This window comes from Macrobrachium rosenbergii, chromosome 21, assembly GCF_040412425.1.
Source record: "Macrobrachium rosenbergii isolate ZJJX-2024 chromosome 21, ASM4041242v1, whole genome shotgun sequence".
NCBI classification, from domain to species: domain Eukaryota; kingdom Metazoa; phylum Arthropoda; class Malacostraca; order Decapoda; family Palaemonidae; genus Macrobrachium; species Macrobrachium rosenbergii.
Window position 1 is genome coordinate 7,637,517 of NC_089761.1, and position 24,201 is coordinate 7,661,717.

General features: G+C 34.2%; 1 protein-coding gene and 1 long non-coding RNA gene across 2 annotated transcripts in view; both read right to left on the bottom strand.

Annotated features, from left to right (window-relative positions):
• Positions 1-248: 248 nt before the first annotated feature.
• LOC136849666 (uncharacterized) lies at positions 249-4,341 on the bottom strand. The gene is made up of 2 exons (XR_010856354.1): positions 1,927-4,341; positions 249-1,799 (listed from the first exon to the last, which is right to left on the bottom strand). It is a non-coding gene; the product is annotated as an uncharacterized lncRNA (long non-coding RNA).
• A 121-nt stretch (positions 4,342-4,462) lies between these two features.
• Positions 4,463-24,201, bottom strand: part of LOC136849667 (cell adhesion molecule Dscam2-like) — a 219,947-nt gene continuing 200,208 nt past the window's right edge. The window contains 4 exon segments of the mRNA XM_067122997.1: positions 4,463-4,740; positions 9,815-9,902; positions 21,656-22,013; positions 22,462-22,574. Coding sequence (XP_066979098.1) covers positions 4,473-4,740; positions 9,815-9,902; positions 21,656-22,013; positions 22,462-22,574 — 827 coding nt within the window. The 3' untranslated portion in view covers positions 4,463-4,472.

Sequence of the window (24,201 nt, forward strand, 5' to 3'; positions counted from 1 at the left end):
TGTTTATATGTCCTGGGTATCTTACAAGGCCATTTTCGAGTAAAGTAATAATTGTGGAGTCATAAGATCCACCTGCACCAGAAACATATAAAAATTGGTGTGACATTTATACCGCATCAAAGCCGACACAAAGCAAGTAGTGAAATTTTCCGGGATTGCTTTCATCTGTATGAAAGTACTCCATCGCTTCCCACCCGACTCCCCGACCTTCATGGACGTCTTGCAGGAAGAAAAAGAAACAAACGAAGTTACTTTATTGTCACATCCTTTTTTATTTGTCTATATACAAACATTTTGAAACATTTAAAAATCACAATAATACTATTACATAATAAAGATATAGATATATATCAAAGCTCCTTTTCAGCTATTGTATATATTGGAATATATCACAGTCATTCAACTTCAAAATCTATCGATGTACCAAATACAATATGACATTGATACACAGCTTGTAGCTTTATGTACAAACCATTATGAAGATCCTTTCAGAAAATGGAATATCACAAGGAACTGATAGAGCCAACAGCATCCTGCAATGCTCTTTACATATACGGCTACAAAAATCGATGAAATACTCATATTATAACATGTGTTTACAACAATCACAACCAAGGACCAATTTTCAGAGGGGGAGTTGAATACAAAAGAGATTAGTCTCTCCTGCCCGCCAAAACTAGGCCTCGGCTTCAAATGAAAGCTTTCATATAAACTATCACTAAATTTCCCAGGTACAAGATTTAGATATTTTCTCACTTCTCGGGAAATATACAGTGAAAGACATAGAATTGGATGTGAGTTAATATAAGCATATGTACATATATAAATTACATGTTTACTGTTTACGCATATTTCTGTGTGCTGATACGGTGGTACACTTTTTTCCTAACCCTCTATTTTGTCAGGAGCAGGGAACAACGTACAAAATGCATTTATCAGTTCACGTTTCTCATTTCGACATCATAGATTGACTGGAGAAAGGGCTATCATATTAGCACTAATCACTGTCGAAAAAGTCTAGTTTTGTACTGATTGTTTGTCAAAGAACTTGGTGTGTGTAATCACAAACCATTCTCATGAAAACATCTACAGGAAAAGATAAAGTAGTAAAATATGGTAAAAATCATGAGAAAACCGCACAACTTGTGTTATTTTACACAGTTCAAAACTCTCCACAAAAGTGCAAATATGAAAGCAGATCATTTGAAACCTGTACACTTAGACATGTATTAATCGTGATAATAAAGAAATTAAACCATTCTAGTTAATTAAAGATATGTTTGAAATTGATGATGAAACTATCATAAGTCTCTAAATGGTTCTAAAACTAACCGGTCCTTTACTGAAATAAAATACAAATTAATTTACCCTGATTCTTGGGAAATATGTGCACATATTTTAATTTGTTAACATGAGGACACTCATTTGGAGAACTCCTTCAACAAATATCTATTATATACACAATTAAGAAGCTTTGTAAATTCAGGACTATGGAAACTTAGCTTCCACACTGAATGAACGATGTTTTTGACACTTATCCCTCACGTATCTAAAAACAGTATATTATTCTATCTACGACACTCACCTCTTTGTTTATAATATGGCTTCACAGAATAGCAAGAAAATTGTGACTGAACTCCTCTGCAGAAAACTTCCACATTATCCGCTTTTTGCACCTACCCGGAAGGCTTGTCAGAAGCGTGTAAAAAACATACATACAGCTTTTCCTATATCTTGCATGCACTCTCTCACCTTCTGAATATTAAAACAGTCTCATGTCAATCACTCTTTCACTCCATCTGTTCAACCTCTTTGAGGCATTACATCCCTCCTCCATCACAATCTATACTTAAAATATGTTCCAAATGACGAAGCCATTTCAGATCATCCACATCTAACTTTTTATAAAAGTTATCTTTGTACCACCTTTTCTAAGTGTCATCTTTTTCCACCACCTTTCAAGGCTATTTGGTGCCATATATACCATGCAAACTGTTCTTCTCGACAGGTTAAAACTTCTTTACCTCCACTTGGATCTAACATTCGCACTTTACTGCCAGAGAAAGAAGTTGCCTCAATAATCCTTTCATTATTCCATATTTTCTTTCCATAATCTGTCCAACTTTGTACCAAGCTAATTGCACAAACCCTGTTACACTTCTTGGTTGATCTAAGCCATGACTCAACCCTTTTCCTATCCTTCTGGCAGCCATTACATGTACATTCAAATGCTTAAGCATATCTACTTTCATTCTTATAAAATCCATATTAAAATTCATGGATACATCTTCCTGGTCTCCTTTTACCTTCATAATCTTACCATTATTAATATTTGTTTTTAACTTCCTCTTCCTCCTCTTGCAGATCCTTTTCAGACTCTTCCACTAGTTTTGATAATTTCTCTTCACTGTTCCAGCAATAACTATTATCTGTGCTGCATTCATAACCACTTTTTTATTCCATAATCTTTAACGTAGAAGTAATGTCATTTACCTGGTATTTAGGATCATTACACTAAACCCTAGCCTCATATCTGAACTCGTAATAAACGAGTTACTCTTGCATAAGCATACCCTAACATATGTTTCACTTTTACCTTTAAAATTTCCATTTACTCCTAACAAATTACCTTCTGCACACCCATTCTCAATACGCTTCTAGGTCTATGTCACACATTCATTTTAACATTAATTCTCAGATATCTGTTTCACAATATAAACTTCTTTCCACAAAGCTCTTCTCCTGTCAAATCTCTTGTCATCTATTCCACTTTCTCAATAAGAATCCTACCTTTTACATGCCGTATACATTCACTGGCACGAACCGCTCTAACCTGCAGTACACATCATTGTCAACCAGTACATTTTATTATTCACCGCCACATTCCAGAATCAACTCCTAATGACTCTCCATTCATAATTCCCAATATTACCCTCATGATATCGTCAGCAATTATAGTCTTTAAACCCTTACACGCTTGCATTACTCAAACCTGTGTCTCTTCTATCCTCCAACATTCAAGAAACCTTCAATATACTCATTCTATCATCTAAGGAATGAGGTGTTTGGTCAGAATTTAAGAATGTCTCTATTTTACCTCTGTTGTTCTGAGATTTATTTGCTCAGCAGCCTTTTTCCTGCACTGACTTTGCTAAAGTACTTGCTGAGATTCAGCCACATATTTTCCCATATTGACTTTCCTTTCTCCCTTGGCTCTTCTGTCTTTTCACGACATGAACATTTCTTACGTCAGTGAATTGCACCTAAGATGTTATTATTTTTCTTCACTAAAACTGCTATTTTCTTATAACACCACTTATGCCTCTATAAAACATTGCAATGTGACTAAATGAACCGATACTGAAAATTTGCACTAAACGCTTATAGTCCTTCAAATTAAGTGCCCTAGATCCTAGTCTATTTTTCAGCCATCATTCTGCATGTTGATCTCACGTCTTGTTAGGGAAACTCATCTGTATTAATTACATTTACAACATAAAATTCTCCTATTTCCTCTCAAAAAGATCTTTTAACAAACTTAACTATTATTTCAACCAGATCATAATTCTATATAAGTCCAAGTCTTCCTCTTCTCAACCTTACATCCGTCAATTGGTTCTTTTACCTAAAAAGTGCTTAAACAATATTTCAAACATTTCCTAACAGATCCCTCTTTGTCATGTGTACTTGAGAATCTCTATCTTTGAAAATTTTATGTCAACAATCCTACTTTAAACTTTCCAGTCTCATTTACTTCAAAAACTTGATGCCCACCACTATGTCATACCTGCCATTATGAGTAAATCTTTTGGTTCAGCCATCCTTTTTCGTTCTTCAGACTCATCCAGGCAGGGATTAAAAATCTACCAAAATCTTAAATGTTTTTCTAATTAAGGACAATGTACATTCATCATCTTAACTTTTTCTTCTGCTACATTTAGTCAGATTTGCTTTCATCGACCCAGCCATTCATTACAATTTTTATAGCTAACATCTGTTAGCTACTTCACAATTTTTTTCTCGTTTTTCACATTTATTCTGATTTAGTATGACAATTGTCTTATAATTGTTTTGATTTTTTGCAATACGATGCAGGGTATACAACTGCAAACATAATGTCCCCAACCACTTGATTTTCATACCACACAGGGAGCTAGAATGATATATTACAATCATTGCCCGGTACCTACGGGAATGAAAAAGTGTGGTTACAGTTGCCGTCAGGATGATCATCCACTATTTACAGGGTATTTCCCTCCACCACAGGTTCAGAAACCTTCACTAAGAGTTCCACTGCCGTCAGAGACTGTTCATTATGTCTAGAGTGTATATATACATACATACATACATACATATATATATATATATATATATATATATATATTATATATATATATATATATATATATATATATATATATATATATATATATATATATATATTTATATTTATAATGGTGTAACATTTCCTCTTAAACGTCAATTGAATAATCACCAGAATTTCGTCCTTTGAACTTGGCGTCACTATACCGTCGAGGGGGCGGAAGGATGTCGCGATCACACTCCGCCTCACTCACCTCCGGCGGGTCTTGGCTTGGGCCTCTGCGGTTGGGGCGCCCTGAGAGGTGGGACCCCACGACCCCAGGGTAGGACGGAGGCATGGCCGCAGGAGGCGTTGCCGCTGCATTCACATGAAGCCCTCCCAGCACTGCCTTCACGCCCTCTGCTGTCACACGGGACCTGCGAAGGAGGTAGGGGCGTGAACTTGGGAAGTTCTCACCGTCCCCAGAGGAGCGTCGTCAGTAAGGCAGGAAGGAATAAGACACAAGGCTCAATGTCAGAAGCATTAAAAACCTTTCCATATATCAAGACCACGACTTCCTCTTTAGAGTTTCTGCTCACAATTAAGAAAATCCTAGTCGGGAACATCTCACCAACAAAATATAGGATCCTCCTCTAGTCCTATATATAAAGTATTAAAAGTTGGAAAACACAGGTCGGAATATAATAATAATCAAGATCTTATTAATTGCTGAAACGAGGAATTTGGTGTTCTCATGGAAAAATAAAGATAAGTAAATAAACAAAAAACCTATACCGGCGAAAATTTTTGCTCAAGTCCAAAATAAAGGGAAAAAAGGCCAAAAACTAAAATTTTTTGTACTTTGACTGTAAACTAAATACAAGAAATCAAGTAAAGCACCGTAATTTAAAATGACCATTCTGATATCCCACTTTCAGTATGTAATATGATAACCACGATAAGATTACCACTAATGTATTTCTCATCATGTTCTTTTATTTTAAAAACAATGTTAAGAGAAGGATTCAGTTTTCATAAGATTGATTAAAAAAGTGAAGAATTATTCTTTCACACTAGGCAGTCAATCAAGAAGTCAGTGTTTGATGACTAAATACAACCACTGAATATATGCAGCAACACTATATAATTATTTTGGAAACTAATTAGGCGATTCGTCACTAGGAGTTATAAAGTTCATTGCTTCATTCTTAAGTAGCAATGCTATACACTATTGATAATGCACAAACGAAATTATTGTGATACTTAAAACGATAGTATGTTTTACGAACATACACGTGCATGTACACTGGCACTCATAGGCACACACCCACCCACACATACACACAGACACGAACACACACACACACACACACACACACACACACACACACACACACATATATATATATATATATATATATATATATATATATATATATATATATATATATATATATATATATATATAGATATAGATAGATAGATAGATAGATAGATAGATAGATAGATAGATAGATAGATAGATAGATATAGATATATATCGTCCAAAAGGGGTGGCTCAAACAACACAATATTCATTTTCGTACTTTAACTGTAGGATCACAATCACATATGCAGAAAACTTCTACAATATTAGTCATTTCTTACACCTAGACTGTGGGCTCATCAGCAGTGCATTTAATCACCGTGCCCATGCTGTGTCATCCACCCCATCTTGCACACACTCACACGCACACACAAAATTCATGGATATTATGGCCAATTAAAAAACTTTTCTAGGCCTTTCTCTACTCTTCCCTCCTGCTTCTTCTGAATTATACACTCTTTCACCGAACAGTCGTGTAACCCTTACTCTCATCCATAGTAACATTTTTACTACTTTAGGTGCCACCACATTTTTCAACTTATTACAGCATCAAATTTCTTGCATAAGCACTCAAAATCCACACTTCAAAAACTACAATGCTTTCATGCATTCACAACTTGGTTTCAAGAGATGTATAAAGTCTCTCCCCAATATTTTACAAATGTCCTTTTACCTTCCTTATTTCATCCATTGTTAGACTCATATTTCCTCATCCTACCATCACTCACCACATTTAATCCAAAACAATTTCATGAATCAGCAGCTTGTATTACTCCCACTACATCCATATAAACATTTATTGCTTCATCCATATAATTGCCATTTACCGACATGAGCTTGTATTTTCTCTCTATTTTCCCGCCTTGGAAACCCCATCAGTTTTACAAGTTTCGACAGAAATTCGAACATGCATCTGCTGTTCTTTTTCTCTCACTTCCTGACACCACTCTGAATATATATATATATATATATATATATATATATATATATATATATATATATATATATATATATATATATATATATATATATATATATATATATATATATATATATATATATATATACATACATATATATATATATATATATATATATATATATATATATATATATATATATATATATATATATATATATATATATATATATATATATATAAATATATATATATATATATATATATATATATATATATATATATATATATATATATATATATATATATATATATATATATATATATATATATATATATATATATATATATATATATATATATATATATATATATATATATATATATATGTGTGTGTGTGTGTGTGTGTGTGTGTGTGTATGTGTGTGCCTGTGTGGTCTGCTTTTTCTTGCAAGCATCAGTTTTAGTTTTTAGTAAATAAAGCTAACTTTATTTACATATTGAAGTAAATTTTTCTTCCTTTGAGCGTGCACCCGTTTTCTGTAAACGGCTCAAAATGAAGGCAGACCGTATAGGTGAAATAATGTTTTAATTTCACCTTTGTTAAATATATTTATTAACAGAATTTTCAATAAGTGGATTTACAAAACCGTTAATGGTAAAACGCAAAAAAATCACATTTTTAAGCTTTTTCTGCTTTCATTGTATTCATAAAGAAATCTAGAGAAAAAACCAGAACACTAAAGGAAATTTCTTCTAATCGCATTTCCATTTAAGGATGAAAGACTTCCTGCGTTTGCATAATGGGTGCTCAGAAGTATAAATACGGTAATTATATTGTTATGTTATTATTTTTCCCAATATACTGCTCGATGGTCAGAAAAATTTGCCATGTACATGAATTAGGTTAGTTGACCCAGTTAGAGAATCAAGTTAGCCCCTTTATTCTAAACTCGGGATTCTTTTACACACAGGATGTCATTTTAAATACAGTCATCTCATGAAATTTTGATTAAACTCCAAAGTCGCTGATGTAGATTCCCTAGAACTGAAACAGTAGTAATTGATGAGGAATTTCGTTTTGAACACAGTATCATTATTAATGAGGACGTGTTGCTTATGTATGCAAGGTCAATATCTTTCTAAAAGGCAGTGAAATATCTAGGTCTACATTGGAGAGTAGCTTCCAATATCTTCTTGTTTTATCAGCAGTAACACTAAGCTTATTTTTGTCTTTATCTGGAAATGATGGAAAAGATCCATTTCATAGTCTAGGCTTTACCCATTGTCACAGTTAATAACGTTACATGAAACTGAAAAGTGTTGATGTCTGTTTAGATAACAAATAAGATAAACTACAGATTGCCTCACTGATGGTGCTGCAACAAATAAATCTCCTAATTTATGGAGAAAAAAAACTTTATTTCCTTTCATCTCAAAGTTTTGTCCGGAAAAGCATTTTTTTTTTTTTTTTTTTTTTAAATCTCTTTGCGGTGTGCATTACTGTTTAAATACGTTAATATATAAAAGAAATCCCAGTGAAATGGAGAAAATCTCGTTTATAAATTCCCTTCTGAAAGCAACTCATAACCGAACCTCCTCAGAAAAAAGTGACAAGACAGTTCAAACTCCACTCTGGCCTTTAAATTTAAAAAAAAGTTTGGAAATCATGGTAAGCTAATTTTTATCTGTTGTCAGACCAATCTATGATAGGAGTGTCAGCTTATAGCAACTGACATTACTGCGACAGCAAAAGCAGATTTTTATCCTTTACCTTTACATTGATCATCTACAGTGGATGAGTATGAGGAAACAAGGATCCGACTGAATCACAACAAATAAGATATCTTATTCAACTTTAACATGTGCTACAGTAAGAATTCAAAGTTATCATTGATAAAAATGATTGATAAAAATGAATCAAGATATAAGCACCTTGAAAGCCCGATATGGAAATCATAAAGAAGACACATACTGTATGCTGTGTCAGTGAGAGCAATAATTCAGGGATGAAAGTCGTCGAAAATTCTTGGTATTCTTTAATACTTAAACAAGTACAATTTTGGAATTCATGTGACTTAAAAACATCATAATTTAACCAGAAAATATAACAACTCATATGAGGCGTAAATGAAATTCAAGTTCTAGATATTTTTCTTAAGTATCAAACTAACTTCAACTCATGTGCCATTAGTCTTTGCAGACTAATAATGAATGCGAAAAATCAGAGAATGAATTTTGATTAATTTCAGCAGTTATATTCTAGTCTTTAAAAGATGTGTTTATTCCTATCCGGAAATTCTTGAATAAGATCAATGGTATTTATTGCGAGATATCAATATGCTGTATTATTTCTGATTTCCTTTATTCAGCACTAACTTTGTTTGCTTCCCCATCCTCTGTATAGAGTTTGTCCTTTGTTGAGTAATAAAAAAATGAATTGTATATAGAAATCAGTCATGAGGAACCACAAGAATAAGAACATAATATAAAACCAAGAACGTCAAAATATCCTTAATTAAATGAAAGAGCTGAAATATGATGAAAAATATGTATAAACAAGATTAAAGCTGAAGATATGTCACAAAAATATATTGTTCCTGATCTATGTTTAAATAAGTACCCAGCCCTAACAAAATATACATTGTTCTCTAATTCTGAAAAGGGAATCTTGTAAGAGAAATGCTTACACCCCACACCAGTCTTCTAAAATTATAAGAAGCAAAGTAAGCAATACAGAATGTAATATTTAGTCTACTGCAATGAACGATGGATAATTTATGTACATAACTAAGATTAAATTATCACATATTGTACTGGAAATATGTTTGCAAGCATTTAATCAGTTCGTCTAGTGCAAGTACCTAAAGCAGAGAGCAACAGCCTTTTGCATAGAGTGAGACTTTGTTATTTTAAAGTTAGGACAGGTAGAAGATGGACGAGGAAGAGGAAATGTAAATAATATGAATAATTAAGACTGAAGCAAAGGTAGAAATTAGTGCTACATTGCTAAACAAGATGAGCAAAATACTTTGAGCAAACTACTTATCTTAATTATACAATGAAATCAAATTATGATCCCTAAAATTAAATTTGTGCCAAGGAAATGTTGATTCAGTGATATGCAGAGATAAGCAACTACCCAACTAAATATTCCCTTTTCTACGAACTCTATGACAACCATGCGTGGGTCAGTCTCTGAGTGCATGCAGGAGTGACCGTGTACCTTGCTCTTGCGTGACGGAGAAAGGACTTTCGTTCAGTGGTGGGGGAGGGTTCAGGGGAGGTGCTCGATTCGGCGTGGTACAGCAGGTCTGAAATACCCAACCCAACTTCAACTAAGGTTCATATCTTTTCTGTGAACTTTATAAGTACATCAGATAAGATTAGTTGGTAGCCTTCCCTTTATCATATTATCACGAATTTTACTTACATTTTTACTTTGATTTATGCTTCAGTATATAGTTGCCTTGAATTATTCACCAGAGCATTTAATCATGAATTAGAATACCCAAATATTATTTACCTCTGCTGCACACAGATAGCCGAGCTTAAATTATTTCATCGAAAGATAATCTGAACGAAACATCCATCTCAAACTATGAGGTAATAAAGTGTAATAAACATAATTTTCCACTCTTGATATTTACGCATCAGTTTTTATTATCAGTTCCAAAGGGGATTTACTACTGACATGAAAACTTAACTGAGAGCTTTTTTTTTTACAACAGCAGGGTAATTCAAAAGTAAGAATTTAAGACAGCGCCACTTCACTGGTGGCCTATATGGACACTCCAAATCAGTATCAGCAAAAAATAGAATTATATATTTATGCAACATTAAGATTATCCTCCATTAACATCTGGTTTTAGGATTTTGTGAAGGATAGGAAGAGAAAATCTTACTGATAATTATAGAAAATTTTAGTCTGCATCTATATTTTATTAGTCTGGGAAGTCTATAAATAGGATGAAGAAGATTAAGCATATGTTTTAAAGAAAAATGGATGGGCAAAAATATATGGATAGAGGGATAAATTATTTAATGCCAAAAAAAGTAGTATTGCATTAGATCAAAACAGTAAGCCTGAGCACACTATGAAAATTATCATTATTTGCCATTGAGAAGCAAAGCAAGCATCCGCAGGGTCACCAAACAAATAAAGAAAATAACATTGGATGTCCAAATGAAATACAAATTGGTTTCAGTAAATTTTACGTTGAATGGTATAATCTTTCTGGAACACTATTTGTATAAAAAAGGAGAAATGCATTGAAGTTTAAACCGAGTGAAGTGAGGCAAAATTTAATCCTGTATTCTTTTTCTCGTCAAAACTATTCATTCAGCTGTGAGTTCACCTATGCTTGCTCACTGACGTCAGGGAGTGGACGTACAAAATCGACATGGACTTTACATTCTCCTCTGCCTTTCCATATCTTTAAAACCATTCAACTAAATTTCGTTGCCTACTAACTGTCCCTTAATTTCGCCGTATTTGCAACTGATTTTACCAATCAGCCTTTTACTAACCCAGTGCCTTGTGTCACGTACACAAAGTTAATATAGTTTTGAGATATCTCAAGATTTGAAAAGTCTTTAGGCTTAATGGCATCCATCCATAGTATAGTTCCTTAAGGCACTTTAAGATGGCTTTACCTCAGTATTTGTACATTTTCACAGACACTGCCATTTATTCTCTATTTTAGAAGCACATACATTTACAATGTGTTCTCGGGAATAGTGGCTATTTTAACCCCTCCAGAATTATCCTTTCATGCACACTTTAATTGCAGCTGGTCTCTGAAACATTTCCTAGTGTTCATATTAAAAAACATTTAGGTTAACGTTATTTTCCCGGATCATCAATATGGGTTACATAAGATTCTGATTACGCTTGGGAATCGGTAGAATAAATAAAAAAAACAAATGTCATGAGGTTGAGCACTATTGGTATAACGTCTTTGGGCTGTTGGGAGATGGTTTGCTGTTCTAAATTAACTATTGTTACACCAGTTCAAAATAAGAAAATTCCCGCTAGGTTTACTTGCGTTTTTACTAGCTACTAGCAAATATACCATATATATATATATTTTATATATATATATATATATATATATATATATATATATATATATATATATATATATATATATATATATATATATATATATATATATATATATATATATATATATATATATATATATATATATATATATATATATATATATATATATATAACTAGCATTCTATATATAAAAAGCAATTTACAGTGAGAGATAAAATACCTCATGTGGGTACTACTTTTCCCTGAAAACCTTCATAAATTATTTGTATGGTGAAGCATTTTTTTCAGTTAATTTTACTATACCTTCCCCTTTCACTGTTTGTAACAGTGTTCACAGAAATATTTCATTTTTACACTTTAATTTTTACTTTTTATTACCGATCTGTTTTCATTCCGTTTTGTCCTACCTATTTTTTGTAGATGATTCGGCTTTATATAAATTATCCTCCTTCACTTATAATCCTCTTATGAAAAAAATTTTAATATTTTTTAATACTGTATAATATTATTGCAGCTTTAGCGTGGCCTCTGAATGAGGCAGGTAGAGCTTGGCTCACATCAAGACTATTACATATTATTCTCTGCCTGAACTTATCAATTGAGAATAAAAATTAAACTGGTACAATTTAGGTCTTACAAGTCAACTGTAAATATCACAAAATGGGCCTGACTGAGTCAGCTTCGAAAAATCTGTGGTCATTCCACATTCGTAAACTTAATTTCATTTTCTGACTTTCCCTGACACTTCGGGTTGTATGTTAAACAAAACCCTTGAGCGCATTTCCTCTATACAATTTTAGTAGTTGTCAGAACTTCCAACTCAAAGGGTAATCATATACATCTTGAATTCTTTAATCCGTTTTTCAATTCAGAAAGAATAAGAATTCAGTAACAGCCAAGTTCATCCATCAACAGCAGATCCAAGCAAGAAAGCGTTTTGTCAAAAACAAACAAACAAACTTTCACACTATACAAGCTTAAAAGGTGCTTATTATCCAAAAATGTACTTTTGAGCTTGTGTATTATTGGTTATTGGTGTTTAAGACAAATAGAGCTCTAAGATTCTTGGCGCCCGATGCCAAAATATTCTTTACCTTCAGATATGATGTAGTGATGTTGTGTTAGAAAACCAGAACTCTCTATTGTCTTAAAATAATGCTTCTACCATTAACTCTCCTAATGGGTTCTCATAGCAAGTGCTATGACATGATAGAAACACAAAAATAGGGCCATTACTCCCCTGTATTGCCTCCTAACCATTTACTGATTGGATGCTAAGCTCTTTGGGCTGTAAGAATCAAGAGTTAAAACTTAGGTTATTACAAAGGACGCATGATCATATTTCAGTCACAATATGGGTTGAGACAAACATGTTCCTAAAATAGCCAATGAGTAACGGGTAAGCTAGCGCTGGTGAACAAGTTAGTTGTGCATAGTTGGCTGTTGAACATAACTGCTATTACAAGAAGGGAAATTTGGTATTTGCAGTAAGGCACAATGCGATCTCCTGGTGAAGTCGAAATTAGGGGACTGAGAAACTATTTTACCTGGGCAGACAGTATGAAATAAGGAAATTTAACGAACGTACTCCATTACTCTAGTGGCTAAGGGCGAATGCTTTCATGAGTGAAGATTGAAAATCCATAACAGTGATAGTGCATTGTCCATAAACTGAATCATTGCCATAATTTACAGAATAAGGGATAATCACGTGCGATGGCACCATTAACTTTCATTATGGATTCACTGCTTTTATTCCGATAATTCATCATACTGTTTTCTCCTCTACATCATCACACGCAGGTGCATAGTAAGCCAAGCCGTTCTGGCTTATTCCCCTGTTGGATGCAAATTCACTGCCTTTATTAGAAAAATCCGACGCGATCTTGTTTAATGATTTCATTCAATGTAATACTGACTTGTTCATTTATTTTGAAACTGTTTATATTGGATTTTACTAAAGTCTGTTCAGACGATTCCTTTGTTTTGTTACAATTGTATCTATTAACCATTTGAGTTACTTTAAAAGCACGGGATTCCGATTTTTCATTAAACGGTAGTCAAACTAATTTTACTGATTTTATCATAAGGAAAGTCTCCATCGATTTTTTTTAAAGCAAAGCAGAGTATTCAAACTATTAGTGATATATTTTGACATTAAATGCACATGTAAATCTTGGTTAGGCGCACGTAATCTTGTCTGAACTCTCAGGTCATTTGCTATTTGGTTATCTATTTACAGATAATGTTTACACCTCATACACAGGCTAGTTTTATTTATATATTTTAGACTTTTGATTAAGGATTGAAGATTCCCTTTAACATAGCATTATTTGGCATACTAGTTCTATTTAATGTTATGCTCAGCACTTTAATCACTAATGCAAATTTCCTATTATAAACACGCCTTTACTGGATTTGCTTTTATTGTATAAATAATCCCCTAATCATTGCTAAGTTGCTAAATTCGTAGGGTAGCTAATTTAGTTTAGTGGAACGCATTTAAACGGTTTGAATTACAGCTGTTCAGGTTGGACGTAGGTTAATAAACTCAGGCTAGATTATAGAAAGATCAAAAAGTATAAGTTGATTAATATGTTTTTATAGTTGCATAGACATGACTTACACATAATTCACTGAGAAGCAAAAATAATACCGTTTCAACAATGAATGAGTCGATCATAATGTAAATGTTTAAATGGATGGTAAGGTTACATAAATGAGTATAAAAAGCATATAACACACTGGAAAAAAAGTAAAAAAAACACTTGAGATAATTTGCAGTTTTGGTTGATTCTTTGTTTAAATAAGTCTAATACTTAAAGGTACACTGCTTGACATTTCCCACTTTTGGAACATGAGAGTCAAACTTGTGTTCTAAGTGGTTCATATGTGTTTCCTGTTTGCATAAGTTATTGCTGTGAAATACCAGCTTACCGTAAATAGGCATGTGTCTAGGATTTTTGATAAACTGAAATTAAAAAAACTCCCGCATCACTTAGAGGTAATAATCAAACTTTCATGCAAAATATGTTGCTGCTTTACGAGGATTAACAAAAAGTCTTTTCTTTCCCTGAGATTTAGACCTTTCAGTTCCTGAGAGGTTGTCAGCAGGTAGTTGGATATCAAAGTACTCGGGACACTTCCAAAAACGTGCCTGTGATCTCTCAAGTAAAAGCCATACTCCACTCCCACTGGAGGACAGAGTCCTTCTCAATTAATAATATTTTGTCAGAACCAGAATTAGAGGATACCATGATGAAGATTGCCGTCCAAAAAGTTGGAAGCTACAAAAACCTAAAACTACAGTCTGATGAAGATTAAAAGGCGCTGCATAAGATGTGATAATTCCTGGCCCAGAGCGACTATGAAGGACCCTAACTTTCCCAATTTCAGACACAACAAGCATTAAAGCATGATGCTATTCTAAGCGATTTCAAAAGCATAATATAACATAAGATAAAGAGCTGTGGAAGAAGGTAGCGTGACTTTTGTTTACAAGACAGTCTACAGAGGATGTGATGCTAAATACCATCCAAGCAAGGGACGTATGCATTGATACTACAATGGTAAGCCATAAAAAGTGCCTGTCTTTTAGAGTTACACCAGGATGCCACTTCTCCAGGTTTTGAGGGAAGCCAAGAAAGGTGTTTGATCCTTCAGTGTGTAATATTCCTCAGTACTACTGAGGGAGAAAGAAAGGAGTTTCACTTTTGATAAGGTACTTAGTTCCGTACTACTCCTCTAAGTGCTCTCAAGGAAGGAAAAGAAATATTTCAAACATTTCAAGACAGCCTTTTGATGTTTACTGCCCTCCTAGTAACACATTTATCTAGAGAGTGGAGAAGAATTGGGAAAATGGGAAGAAGAAAACTTTGGATGACAGGAAGAAAAATTATAAAAAGTGGTTGTACTGACCTCAGGCCAGACTGTTTGCAAGACAACACTTACAGGTGCTAACATCACCTGAGTCATAGTCATTGTTCTAATAAGATTGCCTTTGATACTTAAAGCGTGCCATTTCATATTGATGGTAGCATACTGATTCATCTGGTATGCACTGGCAGAGCCAAGGGTTAACTCTCATACTCCCAGCAGGCCCATGGCACCAAGGAAGCTGGTAAAGAGGTTCCCAAAATACAGGTTTACTGCCAAATGATTCACTAGATAGCCAAGTATTGTCTCTTTTTTCAGGGGTGAATGTTGTAGTACCTCAATAAGCAACTGGGCTACCAAAACGATGGATTTCATGGTTAACAGAATTACTGATCAGAAGCATCATATCCCTGCAGAGTCCGAGTCAGGTTAGGTGAAAAACAGACATTTCATGGATGCTGACAGCTGTGGTTGATGCCATTGCCTCAGAGGGATTTTGCACAAAATAAGTTTACCATATGGAAATACTTTCATCTTTACTAAAGATGAAAATACTTTCATCTTCATGATTATGAAAGATTGGTGTAATTCTAATGTCTGAACTATGGGAAAAAAGTAAGATTGCTCAGGAATGAATGCAGCCAACAGGGAACCATTTCATAGAACAAATGACGTGGCATAAGGAAATCAGTATTCAGGAAGAACTTCCTATCTGATTCTAAAATAGGTTCAAATGGAATGCATGATCAAGGACTACTGTATCATATGCAGCTAACACGCTGTCCACACAAGCCCATAAACAACGCCCCCCCCCCCCCCACCCCTACACACAGGCATTCAAGGATCTTGCTTAGAATCTACAATGCCAGAAAGGGCTATGCAAGACTTGTTGCCACTGATGAAGCATACTAACCAAGTCTAGAAGTTCCTTAGGGTATCTGATTTCTCAGGGTAACAGTAGGGTTAGGTTTCACCTGATCAGATGTCACAGCTCTTACAAAGTGTGAAAATCCAGGTTTCAGTGGTCGTTAATTAAACTTTAAACAAGCGAAAAGAAATATGTCAGCCAGGAACACCATGCTGTGGAGTTTCTTTATTCCCATTCTTTTGATTAATACTTCTTCGAATGGGCGTCCTCAGATAGATGTAATGTTCATTGCATTGTTGGATTGTGTTCATTATTTAAATTATGAGTAAAGGAGTAATGATACTATTAAGATTTAATACCCATCCGGTTGTAAATTCCTTAACGGTTTTTCTTTGTTCATTTAGGTTATCAATAGAGGAGCAATAAAAGGAGAGATGTAATTTCTATTTGCGCTTCTTTAAAAATTAGAGCTGCTGTTCAGTAGAGTAAAATATGTTTAACATTTACTTCGAAAATGTGTTCTATTTAATGTATGTTGTGTTGTTGTGCAATGTTTCATTTCCTCTAGAAGTTACTTTTTTTTTTTTTTTTTTGTAATTTGGGTAGCTTTCAATCTGCAATGAAGAAACGAATTGTCTTGCACTATGTGACAGACTCGAGGCTTAATTGACCGCTTCTAAATGTTTTAGTTTATGGATATCGTGAGAAGAATCCGAAAATAAAGCTAAAGTCACTTGTCTAAATCAAGCCAGTTCCTGTGTATGAATTTTTTTGTTATGTATTTTAAGAATATCTGGATTGGTTCTAAACAGTTTTCAAGCTTTTGAAATATAATTTTAGAAAATTAATTAATTTTTCAGTTTGAAATATGTCTCCATAGTATGATAATCGAAAAACAATGTTATCATGTGGAACCAAAATAAAGACAAATAAACATGCTTCCTGCTCAGATGTTATTTATTTATGCGCTTTTATTTCGCTTGCCTTTTTGTCTGTTTGTTTGTCTTGATCAAATCTTGTCACTCAATTTTTGACCTACTGTATTCCCTCCGTTTGATGGACTTGAAATTTTGCATGGTTACTCAATCCTGGTGACAATACAACCTTACATACAGTAGGTCAGCAGTGACATCTCGTGACCCTACAGTGACTTCTTCCAGTATCTCAGGATTTGTATGATTTTTCCTACCTTCTTCGACTAGGTAGAATAAGTTCACAACTATAGGGATTTTTCAAAGCTTCTTTGGCTCGACAGGATATTATAGAATATCACGTTCAATTTTGTTAGCAACAATCATAAATCGGTTACAATTTCTGTCAAGACTAAAAAGTATAAAATAAAATTAAAAAATAAAAACATTTCGAGACACACCAGGATTTTCTTACAATTAATCATGTATACAAAAATAAGAGCGAGGGTGCCAAACATGGAAGGAAATGCTACAAGAAAGTGTCTCAAAAATTATTTTTTACTTTTTAGCGCATTTTAATAAGAGCTTGTTTAAAAAAAATATTTTTTAAATTTTTTTGATTGACCTGAACCACTTCAATTTAGCACGGACCCAGTCCACCCCAGGGCAAAGGCCTTAGGAATTTTAGAAAACATTCCTCTTAACACTCATATCAGAGTTTGGAGAATCTTTCGACTCTAGTCACTAAAAGGCAGTCCTACTCTTTGTCAACAGGCATTCCGCTGAAACCTTCGGGTACATCAAACAGCTTAAGCGCGCCGATCGAATCCTAAGAACTGGATCATAGAGCAAACCAATAGCTAATTTGTCCCTGTCCTCTAAACTTTTACTTTCCTCAGTCATTTTTTTGGGTACTTGAGACATAGATGTTGGGGTTCAGTTTACAAGTTGTAGAGTCTAGACCAGGGATTCTCAAACTTTTTAACTCGTCGACCCCCCAATGAAGTTTCAAATTTTCTATCGACCCCCTAGCTTAGCATTTAAAAATTCAAGGGAAAAAAAAACACCAATGTCAAAATCAATTTGAATAGTATTAGTTTAGTACCTGACATGCAGTATGATAAAAAGTTAACACATAATAAGAAAATATGTTTAGAACTTTAGCTGTAAGAGTATATGTAACTTAATTCTCAGTGCAACCTGCCATTTTCTTCTTCCACTGTTGACCTCATTAATGTGAAGGATGTGCCTGGTGGGACTCAACAACGATACTGATATTAGGTTGCAGATTGGTGGGCTTCAGCCGTTTGTCACCTCGTTCTTCCAGGCTCAGTCTGCTCTTCTGTTTTGTTAAGACTACATTTGCATGACTGAAACCAGCTTCAACCATGTATGAACTTGGGAAAGCGAGTAAAAATGGCTCAACCACTGCAAGAAGTTGAGGATATTTAGCAACGTTGTTCTCGCTGATCCAAAATTCGCGGAGACCTTTTCTCCTGAACAAGGCACTTGCTTCCAGGTCCACAGTCATGTCAATCAATTCATCCTCCACGTATGAGGCAATATCTGCATTCCTTATTTCTAACACATCAAACGGAGTTAGGATCCATTCTGGCAATTTAATTTTTTCCAGGTTTTCAAAGCGCTTTTTAAAGTCTTCAATTAAATTCTCCAGATGAGTCATGTAAATTTCATCAGAAATGCTTTCACTTTGTATCTGTTGTAAGTTTGAAAAATACTGAAAATCTTTACGTGACAGTGAAGCTCTAAACAAGCTAAGCTTGCCTTGGAATCCCAATAAAACTGTCCTGGCCTGAATGATGGTAACACCTTTACCCTGCAAACCTTTTTGTGTCTCATTAAATTTAGATTAGAGGTCTGCCAGATAGAACAGGGAATTTTTGTATTTTTTCAACTCTTCACATAAAGATGAGTCAGCATCTGCCAGGAACTAAACAGTTGAGTCGTAGAAGTCAACAAGTTGTGACCTCTAGACAGCCACTTGACCTTAGTGTGCAGGAGTAATTTCCTATACATGTTATTATTGGCTTCGCACAGCAGTGCAAACAATCGTGAGTTAAGTGGATGTGCCTTGATTTTGTCAATTGCCCTGATGCACATTTTCAAGGCATCATGCAGTCCATCACTGAATTTCTTGGCTACAAGATGATGTCTGTGCATTACACAGTGAAGGGTACGTACATCAGGCGCTTTTTGTTTGAGTAGGCTTGCAAATCCTCTGTACCCACCCACCATCAGTAGTCACTGCAGTAATATTACTAAGAGGTATATTGTACTTTTCAAAATATTGCTGCATGCCTTGTAAAATTGTAAAATTGTCTCACCTTCTGATTCAGCTGTGAGATATTTGGCAAACAAAAATTCACCAATAATGTCCTTTTGATTTTGACAGATAGGCCATGAGAAGGTTGGAGCTGCCAAAAGTTGACTCATCAAGTTGTAGAGATAACTTAATTCAAGAAAGTAATATAATTTTCTTTAATATAATGAGGTTTGATAGTCAGTTTTTTACAAATTATTAATTAACGCGAATTTCAAATTGGAGGTTTCATTGGTCCTACAGACCCTAGCAGCGAACATTCACCGACCCCTTTTCTACCCCCTGACTATTCACCGACCCCGTGAATGGTCCCATTGACCCCTGGGGGTCGATATCGACCACTTTGAGAACCCCTGGTCTAGACTATGATACTGTCTTGTCCAATGTTCTTTACTGCTCCCGTGCAAGAATATTCCAGCAATGAGAAATCTCTCAATTACTTTGCCTAATAAATTATAATTCAGATCCCTAAATCTTTCTGATTTTTGCTTTCATTGTGAAATATACATAATCGTTACATGATTAATGGGACCATTAACTTTATAAATAATTATATAATATGAACTCAAATGTAGTGAACTAGCTATTCCATAGATTTTTCTTTCAGTGCATAATCATTTTTCTTTCCGTAATTTACTCAAAGCACCAGCAATACTTGTTTATTGCTTTGTCACTCATCAACAGAAAATTAACACAAGCTCCCTGATCAAGAAAGGCTGACGCATGATTCACATTTTTCTCGTATTTATAAATATATATTTATTTGTTCTCGTTCAATTTGTTAAATACAGAGAAGTAAATAATGTTGCTTTTCCATTAATGTTTTCCATCAATTTACGGTTAAATCCAAATGAATTTTCATAGATATCGTAAACAGATATTAGAAAGCTTTTGATCTCTGTATTTCTATATACTTAAAATATACGATTTGAACAATTGAACTGTAAGTCGCAGGCTTTAGAAATTACATAAAGTGCGTAAAGCTAATTTTATAAAATGCCATAAAAGTAAAGCTACTTGAAAGATCAACCACTTTTCGAAATCATTTGATAGAAATGCCATACAAACTAAATAAAAAGTGAAATCTACACAGCTCCTTAGTACAGTTGTTTATAGTCAAACCTTACACATTTTGGGGAGGGCCGGGGGAGGTGGATTGGTGGCAGTGAGAGAAGTGGCTAAAGAAAAATATCGCTATCGATTATTACCAAAATTTTAACAGGTAACGGCAACAAAAGATGTTCTAACAATAAATGGAAGTCGCCAAAACAAAATTAATATTTGCATCATGATCAAAGCCCCACGGAGATCGAAATAAAATACTGAGCAAAGAAATTGAATATCTTTCTTCTAAATATCTGAAAGCAGCAAGATCGCAATAGTAGTTCTCTTCCTAAAGGAATGAGCATAACTGAAACGAATTGGTGTCGTTTACAGATAAAAATCGAAAGAAAGAAATAAACAATCTCAGTACATCACTGATCGGATACTTATCTAATAAAAGGCACACTTCGCAAAAGGTAGCCTGATTTGTGAAACTTTCTCTAAATTTTAAACAACAGAAGTATAGGTCATAGACGCCTTCATTTATTTATGCTCAATCATGGATTTTCTTGTGAGTGAAGCGTCAATGAAGTGAAATCCTCTGAAAGGAGGTCGAGCATTCTCTGTTTATCTGAAATTACGTTAGACTTAAGTCATCAACAAAAGACCCAATTTATTTATACTTGTTCACTGAAGAAAGATCAGACATTATGGAGCAAGGACTTCCATCAGAATTTCATAAATATAAGCGAAAATGGGGAAACAGAAATACGAAAGTAGTGGTTTGCAAAGCACTGATGCACAGCGAGAAGAGAGGCAAGATGGGCAAAAGAAAAGAGATGAAGATGCAGAAATAAAAATGATGCTGGAAGTGAAAAACGTAGATGAGACAAAGACAGGGCCAGAGTAAGAAAGCAGCGGGTGAAAAACGTGCTGACAGAGTTAGACTCAACACTTACTGTGGTGAATTCTTTGCTGGAATCCCTGGCTGGCAGCGTTGCGAGCGCCCTCCCTTTCCTTCGGGAACCCTGCATCTCGCGGGTCCTTGACTGGTACTGTTCTTGCGCTGTCACCAGAATAGACCGAGTCCCTGCTATAGACCGACTGGTCTCGTATGGATGGGATGTCGTCCAGCTGGTTGGAGGATTCCGTTCTTGACGAGACTCCGCCGTATTCGGTTTCGGTCTCAGATCCTAACATCTTATAGTCGTCGCTGTCAGCAACGCCCCCTCGGCTTCGACTTCGGCTTCGACTGATGAATTGGCCGCGTGCACGGCTGTCTCTGTTCTGTTTGCTCTCGCCGTAAGTTTCGTTCTTCTAATAAGAAGGAAAAAAGATTCATGTATTAGTTTTTCGAGAGGTCAGCTGACATGGAGTTCAGTAGCCGCAGAGGTAAGTTTATGCTCTTATTGCGTGAAGCATACAAATTTTTATCCTCAAAAAAGGCACAGAATATGTTTCATTCCGATTCACTTAATATATTATATTCGGTACTACAAAAAAAAAAAAAAAAATGTTAAGTACTCTATACAGTATACAACACGTATAAATGCATACTTATGTGCATTCATGATGAACCCATCATTATAAACCATAGTTTCATAAAATTACTTTCCGCAAGTTGTTCTTAATAAAGTTACTACATTTGCTTTCAAGAGTGAAAAAAAAACACTAACGAATACTCAAAAACACAAAAGTCCGTTCCTAAAATTAAATAATAAGAAAAGCAAAAGTGAGATATACTTGTACGTTCCCACTCACGTACCTTTTCGTAATTATGTGTTTGGTATATTGGCATCATGGGAATGTGACTGGAGTCCGGATTAACCTGATTGGACGACGGGAAAGTGGCGTACGGATAAATATCGTCGGCGTCTTCTGCAATAGGAAAAAGAGAAAAGAATTCCGTCGATTAAATACCCAGTGACGAGAGCGTTTAGACGCTTATCCTGAAATACAGGACACTATGAGATGAAATAAGGAATTCACTCTGAAATTAGTCACAAAAATCATTTTCATTCTGGTTGACTCACCTCTGTCTGGCATCGCTCTCTCATTATTGGAAAATTTTATATATATATATATATATATATATATATATATATATATATATATATATATATATATATATATATATATATATATATATATATATATATATATATATATATATATATATATATATATATATATATATATATATATATATATATATATATATATATAAAGACAAAGCCCACGAAGGAAAGAGAAACAATGGAGCGCTGCCATGCCTTTCGACTTATCGTCCTTTACTTGATCGTGCGGTCCGGAAGGGGAGGGGAGGGGAAGCGGGAGGGAAGGGGATGGAAGAGGGAAGGGGAGGGGGAGGGCACAGCTAAATTAACACTTGATCGTGCTTCGGAAGGGGGTGGGGGGGGAGGGGAGGGGATGGAAGAGGGAAGAGGGAGTGGATGGAAGAGGGAAGGGTAGGGGAAGGACACAGATAAATTGATCGTCTGCTAAGTAAAGGGCAATAAGTCGAAAGGCCTTCCAGCACCCCATTGCTTGTCTTTCCTTCGTGGATTTTGTCTTTATCTATATATTCATCACTGCCCATGCTTTAGTGGATACAGTTATACACACACACACACACACACACACACACACACACACACACACACACACATATATATATATATATATATATATATATATATATATATATATATATATATATATATATATATATATATATATATATATATATATATATATATATATATATATATATACATATATATATATATATATATATATATATATATATATATATATATATATATATATATATATATATATATATATATATATATATATATATATATATATATATATATATATATATATATATATATATATATATATATATATATATATATATATATATATATATGTGTGTGTATATAAATTGCATGACTGTTCCAAGTACATAAATTGACTTAATCATTTCATGATTCGATCAAACAAAGGGTCAGAACAAAGAAAAGAAAATGGAGCCGTTTTTGTATAATCAGAATAAAAAAAAAAAATTATACGTGCTTTTATTAAAATGCACTAAGCAATAAAAAATAATTTTTTGAGACGCAACGGAATTTTCTCGCTATTAATCATGTCTACAAAAATAAAAGCGTGGACACCAAAAATGGAAGGAAATGCTACAAGAAATAAAAAATCTCTCTTTTCTTGTAGCACTGCCTTTCATGTTTGGGGCCCACGCTTTTATTTTTGTAGGCAGGATTAATTGTAAGAAAATTCTGGTGGCTCAAAACATTATTTTTTACTTTTTAGTGCATTTTAATAAAAGAATATTAATTTTTTTTTATTTTATACTTTATGGTTACTTTATGGTTTGAAAGAAATTGTAACCGATTCATAATTGCAGTTAACGAAACTGATATCCGTATAGGGGGAGGGTAAGGGAAGGGGGGCAAGAAAAGGGAGAATGGAGGGAAGGGGGGGGGAG